The sequence below is a fragment of the Pongo abelii genome, chromosome 23 (genome assembly GCF_028885655.2).
Source record: "Pongo abelii isolate AG06213 chromosome 23, NHGRI_mPonAbe1-v2.0_pri, whole genome shotgun sequence".
NCBI lineage: Eukaryota > Metazoa > Chordata > Mammalia > Primates > Hominidae > Pongo > Pongo abelii.
This window is the reverse complement of record NC_085929.1, coordinates 25813484-25823128: the sequence shown is the minus strand read 5'-3', so window position 1 is coordinate 25823128 and position 9645 is coordinate 25813484. Positions and strand designations below refer to the sequence as shown.

The window sequence follows — 9645 nt, the reverse complement described above, 5'->3', positions numbered from 1 at the left end:
ATTAAAGGAATTCCAGTCCAAAAACACTGCCCCCACAAAGTCTCCAAAACTACAGGCCCCCCTCACCGTGTGCCTGTACCTGGAGGGACTCCAGAGGCTCCAGCTGGCCAAAGACAATGCACAGATGTGGCCCGGATGGGATCACCAGTGAGGCCTGGCCTCGTAGGGCCTGCCCAGGGCTGTCCTGTTGTACCTGGGGGCACCTTCGGCCAGAGGTGCCTGGGGTGAGGAATGAAACTGCATTGTCATCATGGGAAAAGGCTCTCACTCTGGGCCCTCCTGAAGCAGGAGCCTCAAGATGTGCGGATGCAGCATGAGAACATCTTGCTCTCCTGAGTATCTCCCACAAAGGGAACTGGCTGCAGGACTGTCTCTAGGATGTGGGTGCCTGGTTACCAGAGTTCTAAGTTCTGTGAGGGTATATCACCAAGGAAGTGAAGTCACTTCTTCAAGTTTCCATATCCTCAGCCCCTTCCTTCCATAAGACCTACTCAGAACCCCCTGGGCTGCTGGCTGCTCACCCTCCCCCCAGGTCAGCTCCTTACCTGTACACAGGTAAGTCCACCCAGGGCCTGCTTGTACACCTGCTCCTGATGTGCACCTGGGACCTAGGAATCCACTTAGGGCCTGTGATCCAACAGGGGCCTACTGTCGATTGAAAGTATTTTTTTATTATTCCCACAGGAAAGAAAAGGCCTTCTAGCAATAAAAAGCACAGTTTCACATCAAAAACATAAAAGTGATCAAAATCTTGGGGAAGAAATGCATCAGTTTTAATCACTGAAATGTTAACTTTTGATAAATATTTAAGTTTATAAGGAAAAATAAAACCATGCTGATAAAACCACAGTTGTAGGGAATGCTATAGAGTTTCTCATATGTGGTTTGAACACAGAAAGGTCCCACCTAGTTATGCTCATAATTTTCTACCTTAATCTTCTTGTTCTTACGATTAATGGAAAGAATACCATGACAATGATGGTGACGATGGTTCAAGTACACACTGAGGTTTAGTGACAGAAACATCAGGTACTCCCGGTTACAGTGCAGCTGTTCTTATTGGGGTGGGAAAATGAATCTTGTGTTCAGTATACACAGGAAGCAGGAGTACATGTGGATATGACCACATTTCACTGGACTTATATTTTAAACAGAAGATATACAGTTTATCCTGCACTATCCATTCTGTGATCAAAAACCACGGAAAAGAAGAGCATTTCAACCTGAGACTCAGTTACTAGGATTGCACCTGCCCCACCTCCCTGTAACCATATCTGTCACCTCTCTGTGCTGAGCCAGAGGGGTTCACATATGGCACAGACTGAGGCTGGACTCCATAGTTTTCAACCTCCCAGGTGTCAGGTGTCCTGGAGTCACCTGGAGGAAGGAAGCTCCTGGGTTCCCTCTTCTTGACCAGCAGGAGGCAGCAGAGCTGCAGCCAGAAGCTCCGGGGCTGCCCAGGAGGAGCCTAAGAGGGAGGCCAGCCCTGAAGGCTCAGGAGGTGTTTGAGGATCAGTCCTGGGTCTGGAAGCCCAGTAAAGTGCATCCTATCCCCTCGGGCTGCAGTTACCCCATCCTGAGTGCTAGATTTACACAGCATTCACCCAGGACACTGACAGGAGATAGGGAACATGAGGGCCTCGCCTGGGAAATGCAGCTGGAGGCATCTGGGCCCGCTGTCAGCCTGGGCAGCTCCCACAGGGCTGGGATTCCCTGGGAGATGCCCCGAGGTTGAGGTGCTCTAGGATGGGAACACAGTGTGAGGCGATGGGGCTCCCAGGGCCTGAGTCCTTCACCCAGGATGGCTACCTGAGCCTTCTGCCACTCTCAGGGTCTTTTCTCTCTCTGTTCAGCAACATTCTGAGGATCTGAGCCCTCAATCCTGGGCACTTCAAGAGACCCCCACCCCCTTCTTCCTCTACCTTTCCTTCCAGTTCCAAGCACACTCTGGCTCTGGGGGCAGCTTCTGTGCTCAGGAGAGTCTCAGGTGGGTGGGGTGGTGCATTCAGGGCCCTGGTTCCTGGATGGGGCATCCCCAGCCTCCTTGAGGAGATGCTCTCCACAGGGAAGGGGATTCTCACCTGCCTCAGGCCACAGCTCTGGCCACCAGGTGGTCTTTGGCTCATTGACAAGATACATCTCATTGCAGGGACCAGGGACCACCCATCCTATGGAGGCCACACCCTATGCAAAGGCTGTGTCCCCAGGATGCTCACTGAGACCATGGGGCTTAAAGTTGAATTTCCCATCAATATTTCATGTAAACTTGTAAAAAGCACCAGAAAACCACATTGGATAGAGAATCTTGGTGCTTTTTACCAGTATACATAAATTATTGGTGGGAAAAATAAACAATGGCAGAGCTGAGGATGGCAATGGCTGGTCTACTGTGGGGATGGTAATGGCCTAGGAGCATCGGCACCATGGGTGAAATGAGACCAGACATCCTGATGACTCCACATGGGTGAAGGCTTCCATAAATGACTCAACTATTCTCACTGAAATAGTTAACTAGTGTCCTAATGACACAATCCATCATTTAGAGGAAATTGCCAGGATGGGACATTTCCTCCAGCCAGGAAGACTGTGGACAAATTCATGAGCAGGGCTGGCCCAGTTCACCTGGATCTGAGAACCTCAGAACTGAGTCCCTCCAGTCCTCCAGGCAGACTCTGAAGAGGGGGTGTCACGAGTGGGTACGAATTAGGTGACCAGGATGTACTGCGGTTTGGGGACTCAGTTGTGACTTAGGGAAATGGGGCCTGATTGAATCATCAGACAGTAGGTCTCTGGATTTCCATAGATCATGACAAGCCAGTCCTTGGCCTGAATATCCTGGATCAGTTCCCAGAACTGCCCAGCTCATGTCGTGCCATTCTCTACAGAGAAACCAGTGGAGTGGACATTGTGGGATCTGCCCAGATTCTTCTTCTGAGCTCACCCACCCAGCTCTCCTGGGAGCTTGTGGCAGCTGAGAGCTGTGCCTTCACTGGGAAGTGTGGCTCAGTGCAGAAAACTGCCTCCTCCAGGTTTATGCCCTTCCTCAGCGAGCTTAGATTTCATGACTGCCCCAGGACAAGATCTCAAAACTCTGCCTCAACATAGGAGGACCTAAAAATCCTTCCCGCTCCACAGCTCCCTGTAGCAGAGACTGAGACCTCAATGAGGGTCGGGGTCTCCTGCCCGGTGTTGCCTCCCTCAGCTCCTTTCACATCCTCTGTGCATGCAATTCTCCATCTCAGAGTCTGTTTCCGGGGAACCCAAATTAAGATCACCAGCCATCCCCAACATGGGCCATGCGGGACCTCAGGAGGCCACAGCACACTGGAAAGCACCCGTTTATTCCTAAGTTAGCATTGTGAGTATCCAAATGCCCAATAAGACCTGAGTTTTTCTTGCATTTGTATGGAACAAAAAGGGAGCCTGACTCGCCAGGTGCTCTGGGTTCTGAGGGAGAGTTGGAGTCAGATCTCCCTGCAGGGAAACCTGGGGCAGGAGGAGCAGCCTTACCCCATGCAGGGACTACAAATGCACCCACAGGGTGAGCTGCAGGATGGACACTGCCCACCTCCACCCTCCACATCCTGTGCAAAAAATCATTCTTTCCACCCCTCCTTCAGCCTATCAAAGTTGACACTTAAAAAGCCACCACAGCCCACCCTTGTCAACAGGAAACCCATTCACATTTCCGTCAGCCACACAATCTCCAAGATTCTTCAAAAAATAATAGCAATAGCCATGCAAAGTATATGACATATATCATAAATAATTGTACTTAGATAATATATGAAAATGATACTCTTTTTGATACGCTAGGTAAATAAAATACATTATTTAAACTCATTGACTTCTTCTGTTTGTATTTATAACATGATGACTAAGACAGTGGGATTCCCATGAGGCTCACATCATATTGTGATTGAACAAGGCTGGTCTGCAAGGCTTCAGGTTACAGGGGCTGTGGAGTGACCTGGTGCAGGAAACCCCGTCTCTATCCACAGGACATCAGTGTGAACCCAGGGAGAGGCGCTGGTATAAGAGAGATGAGAACCCAGGTGTGAACCACCTGCTTGTGCAGGGGACTGAGCCTTCACTTTGAGCCAAATAAGTTTTCTTTCCCAGGTTCAATCCTGAACAAGAGGGCTTTCTGGACTTCTTTTTGCTTTCAGGCTTGTGCCCCTTCAGGTTTGGGGCTGTCTGGATTCCAGCCAGGGGACACTTAGGAAATCCGGGAGTCTCACACTGACTGTTGTATTTCATCTGCTGGGGCCATCCCAAACTACTGCGTACCGTTTCCTTTCCTGATGCTCAAATAGCTGCTCCATGCACTTGTCATGGTTTCAGAGATGAATCTAGGTGGGAAGACAGGATAGTGTATGTTATAATATTTAAATGGAAGCTGAATCCATTAATATTTATTTTAATATGAAACAAAAGAATTTTGTCATAAGCAATGAGGAAAGAGGAAAAGATATTAAAGTTATTTTGAGGAAAAAAACAAAAATGTATTTATCGAATGTCTGTGTGTCTTCAGTGTCGCAGAGTTGAGCGCAGCCAGCTTTAGGTTGCCCTGAGGATGTGCTCAGATGGGAAAAAGCAAGAAAGCAGGAAACACACATCTCTGTGACCTGACACATAAATCACAGTAATGGAAATAAATCTTTCAATAAATCAAACATTCACAATAAATATCACTCTGATGCACACAGAAAGGCCTGTTAGCAAACTTTCCCTTTCCCCTGCTGGGTCATATCTGCATGGATCACCTGTGTGCAGAGTGGACTCTCTGGTCCCCATTTCTCAGGCTGAGAACCAGAGGCTGGGAAGGACAAGTGGCCTGCTCATGAGTGGGAGGGGCAGGACTGGGAGCAGTGGACTCAGGCTCAGGACTGTGGCCCTGGTCAGTGCTCCTTGTTCCCTCCACAGGGTCCCTCCCACATGTGCCTGTGTGGATGTGGGTGCACTGCCTGGGGTGGCTGATGTGCTCCAGGGATTCAATGTGGCAGATGCTTCAGCACCAAGGGTAGGGAGTGGGGATGGGATAAGGCTGCAGCTGTGGAGACCAGGGACCAATGATGCCCAGCAGAGGTTTCCACGGGGAGGGCAGCCCCATTTCCTGACAGTAGAGACAGCCTGGAGGTGGTTGCCAAGCAGAGGGCACTGTGCCATGTGCCCAGGCCTGGAGGGCCACAGAGACACAGGCGCTACACAGCAGAGACACTGAGGGCCAGGAGTTCACTCAGGTAAGTGATGTCAGCAGATCTTTCTCTCCTGAGCAAATCAGGTACAAAGAAATTAAGATCCTGCCATCAGAATAGACAAAAAGGGCCTCTAGTCTCCTCGGCTGAGCCCCGCTGTCCAGGGAAGCAGAAGTCTCTGAGCCCAGGCCCAGGTGAGGGTGGGGTGAGGAGAGGAGCTCAGGGTGCAGATTTGCATAAAAGCCCCACCCTCCTCTGAGGCAGAGGGGATAAGACAGGGCTGGGGGCAGGCCCAGTGCTGGGGTCTCAGGAGGCAGCTCTCTCGGAATATCTCCACCATGGCCTGGTCTCTGCTCCTCCTCACCCTCCTCACTCAGGACACAGGTGATGCCTCCAGGGAAGGGGCTTCAGGGCTGATCCTTGGCTCCTGCTCCTCAGGCTCACCTGGGCTCAGCACTGACTTACTAAAGTGTGTTTCTTCCTTTTTCCAGGATCCTGGGCTCAGTCTGCCCTGACTCAGCCTCCCTCCGTGTCCGGGTCTCCTGGACAGTCGATCACCATTTCCTGCACTGGAACCAGCAGTGACGTTGGTGGTTATAACTATGTCTCCTGGTACCAGCAGCACCCAGGCACAGCCCCCAAACTCATGATTTATGATGTCAGTAAGCGGCCCTCAGGGGTCCCTGATCGCTTCTCTGGCTCCAAGTCTGGCAACACGGCCTCCCTGACCATCTCTGGGCTCCAGGCTGAGGACGAGGCTGATTATTACTGCAGCTCATATAGAAGCGGAGACACTTTCCACAGTGGTCCAAGTTCATGGGGAACTGAGACCAAAACCTGCCCTGGGCTCTCAGGCTCCCTTTTTGCTCTGAAGATGCTTCCTCACCCAGTGCAAGGGGCTTCCTGCAGCACGGCCTTGAGAATTCTTCTCTCTCAGCTCCTCTCCTTTCCACCACGAATTCCAAAAGGAAACCCGCTCTGTGGTTTCTCATCCAGGACAGGGACAGCTTCCTGATGCTTGTGTGCTGTGGTCCCTGAATGTGCAACTCTTCCCAGCTCTTCAAATGCAGGGACAGTGACAAACAGCTGCCTGATTGGTGCAGTCACTGCTTTTTTTCAGGGATGTCTTCACCCTAAATGCATCATCATCCCCTACACTGTGGGTAGAATTTTAGCACCTACATTCTAATGGTTATCGCCACAACTTTGATCTTAAATAGCAGTGCAGCGAACATCCCTATGCAGCCTCCTTTGAGTTCCTGTGTGAATATGACCACAGGATTCATTTCTAAAAGGGAAATTGCGGGTCAGAAAGATGTGTGTGTGTAATTTTCACCCATTGTTATCAGATTCCCCTCCAGAGGGATTCTACTAATTTACAATGCCAGCTGGAAGAACTTGTTCAGAGTACGTTGTTGAAAGTGGAAATTTTTGCCAACTTATCAGACAGAAAAATGGTACCTTGTTACAGTTTTATTTTTGAGTCTCCTGTTCTGCTTACATTTGGGCCTTTTCAGAAATAGTTCAGCACTTTTTCTTTTTTTAGGATTTGGTAAACTTTATAAAAAATATCCAGATAAGGAGAATTTCAGTGTTTGTGGGCAGGCACAGTGGCTCACACCTGTAATCCCAAGCACTTTGGAATAGTAAGACAGGTGAATTGCTTGTTCCCAGGAGTTTGAGATTAGTCTGGGCCACACAGCAAACCCTCATCTCTATTAAATTAATGCAAATAAAAATAAATTTAAAAAAGAATTATTTTAGTCTTTGTGGCCCAAGAATCAACTTTAGGGATATTCCATAGGTACTTATAGCATCATTTACAACATAACCATTTAAAATGATAAAAGCCACTGTCAGCTCTGGGCCATACAAAAACAGGTGTCAGGCCAGGAATGGCCACAGGATGTGGTTGAACGGTCCCTGGTTTGCAGAGTTATCTGAATGTTGAAAATTCCACCAGCACATGATCTAGGTGGGAATCTCTCTGTGAGGGTCACTGTATTTCACCTCCTGTATTCGGCTGAGGTCTTTCCTTGGATAAGAACATGCTCACATCATCTATTTGATTGTATCATGGGTTTAAGACAGCCCTGTGTCACAATCACATAACATTTATCTGCATTGCTTGTTCTGAGTTTTGGGAGAGCTTTAATTTATCAGGAATAGAGTCCTCCTAAGGGAAAGTCTGAGGGAGAGGGACGGGCAAGTGGGCCAGAAAGCTCATACCAAAGCTGGAATATCCAGGGCAGGCTCAGAGAGAAAGGTCCTAATATCAGCATTTGATTGAAGCCCAAAACAGAAGAGAATATGGAGGTTCTGAGAATGACAAATAAACAAATAGTTTAAGTTTTAAATGTATTGAATATTTTTATAATCCATGAAAGCCCTAGAACAGAATTTAACCATGGGATAAGGAAAAGAGCTTGAAATGTCAAAACTATAAAGACCCCAAGCCAAGTTGCCAGGAAAAGAACAGGACCTTTTTGGTGGAACTATGTTTCTGCTGCAAATTATCCCTTTATACATATAATATGTGTGTGTGTGTGTGTGTGTGTGTGTGTGTGTGTGTGTGTAAGGAAACATCCCATGGAACATCCTTCTCTCCTACAGTCAAGATCACCCTCACCCCAAAGGGAACCTAAACAAAATGTCAATATCAAATAGAAAAAATAATGCACTTTGTATAACCATTAGAGAGTCTCTATTTGCATATCAAAATGTGGATGCTTAATGTTAACATTGGAAATAGTATTTTAATATGCATATGAGATGAATTTTCTTTAGACTATTTCTCTCTGTGAGTTATATTTCTTAATAAGGACATACTCTTCTCTTAGAACAGTTTAACTTAATATACTTTTTGTTCTATTTTCTGTAACAGTTGTTTTTTTCTAAACACTGGCAAAGATATCCCATGACTACTGATTAATATATTTAATTAATGGATATTTAACTTATGTAAATTAGTTCAAGAGTGGACGTATGTGATTTCCCCACATCCACCTCACAGATGTTGCTGATGTTCACTTGCTCTTCTTTTCTAATCTTAGCAAATAAAGTGGGAAATATGACTTTCCTGAACACCCAGATGACAACAGGAGAGAGGAGGTGAAGCCCCCAAAGCTGTTATTCTTTAAATCCTCAGGATGAATCAGACCTGGAGAATCATCCACACTTGAGTTGGATGATATGCAAATGAGAGTTTCATCTCAGAGTTGGTGATGAGTTAGTTCGGGATTAAGGTTGTTGGGATGAGGTGAATGTGTTTTACAAGTAAAAAAGACATGAGTTTTGGGGTGTATAGGGTAGAAAGTTCTTGGCTGAATTGTGTCCCCCAGATCTGGGTTGAGTGACATCCCACCATGAGGAGTTCCAGAGAAGTAAATTTGCATAAATACCAAATATCCACTGCCCAAGGGGCCTGAGAGGAAATAAGACAGGTCTGGGGAGCCCAGCTGTGCTGTGGGCTCAGGAGGCAGAGCTCTGGGTGTCTTATCATGGCCTGGACCCCTGTCCGGCTCTCCCTCCTCACCCTCTTCGAAGGTGCTGCCCCCAAGCCCTTCCCCAGGCTCAGCCCTTGCAGGCTCCTGAGCTGGTCCTGCCCTGAACCCTGAGCTCAGCCCAGGCATAGCCTCAGGGTGATACCATTGGAAATGTGTTTGTTATCTTCAAGCCCCCTCTCCTGTCCTCTCCTGCAGGCTCTGTGGCCTACTGTGAGCTGACACAGCCACCCTTGGTGTCAGTGTCCCCAGGACAGACAGCCAGGATCACCTGCTCTGGAGATGTACTGAGGGATAATTATGCTGACTGGTACCAGCAGAAACCAGGCCAGGCCCCTGTGCTGGTGATATATCAAGATGGTGAGGGGCCTCATGGAATCGCTGAGCCTTTCTCTGGGTCCACCTCAGGGAACACAACCACCCTGACCATCAGCAGGGTCCTGACCAAAGGCGGGGCTGACTATTACTGTTTTTCTGGGGATTAGAACAATCCCGCAGTGACACAGGCAGATGGGGAAGTGAGACAAATCCATTTTTCATCTGTCTCTTCTTCTTCCTCCAGCACCAGGAAGACTGTGGACAAAGCCATGAGCAGGTCTGGCCAAGTACTACTGGATCTGAGACCTCCAGACCATCCTTTTGTTCACCCCTACAGGTTGGCGCTGCAGAGCGTAGAGCAGGAGTGGATTTAGGGCTGCTATAATCAGAATTTATGGTGTTTTGGGGCCTCAGGAGTGATTTGGGGAAATAAGAAGTGGATGGAAGATGAGAGAGATGTAGAGATCCATCACGTGGCCTTAGATTTCCATACGATGGTGATTGGGTCACTCCTTCCAAATATCCTACATCAGTGCCCAAAAATGCCCAGCTCAGCTCAACACCTGAGGTTCCAGGCTTCCATGGCAGCCTGGGATTTTGAACAGGAAAAGCAGAGGAGGGGACAC

General features: G+C 48.2%; 1 pseudogene and 1 gene segment (V, D, J or C); both read left to right on the top strand.

Annotated features, from left to right (window-relative positions):
- The first annotated feature begins 5497 nt into the window (after window positions 1-5497).
- On the top strand, window positions 5498-6805 carry LOC129052701 (immunoglobulin lambda variable 2-8-like). The segment is given in 2 exon segments: window positions 5498-5582; window positions 5690-6805. Coding segments are annotated over 2 exon segments (570 nt in total).
- A 1893-nt stretch (window positions 6806-8698) lies between these two features.
- LOC129052791 (immunoglobulin lambda variable 3-22-like) lies at window positions 8699-9393 on the top strand (annotated as a pseudogene).
- Window positions 9394-9645: the final 252 nt, after the last annotated feature.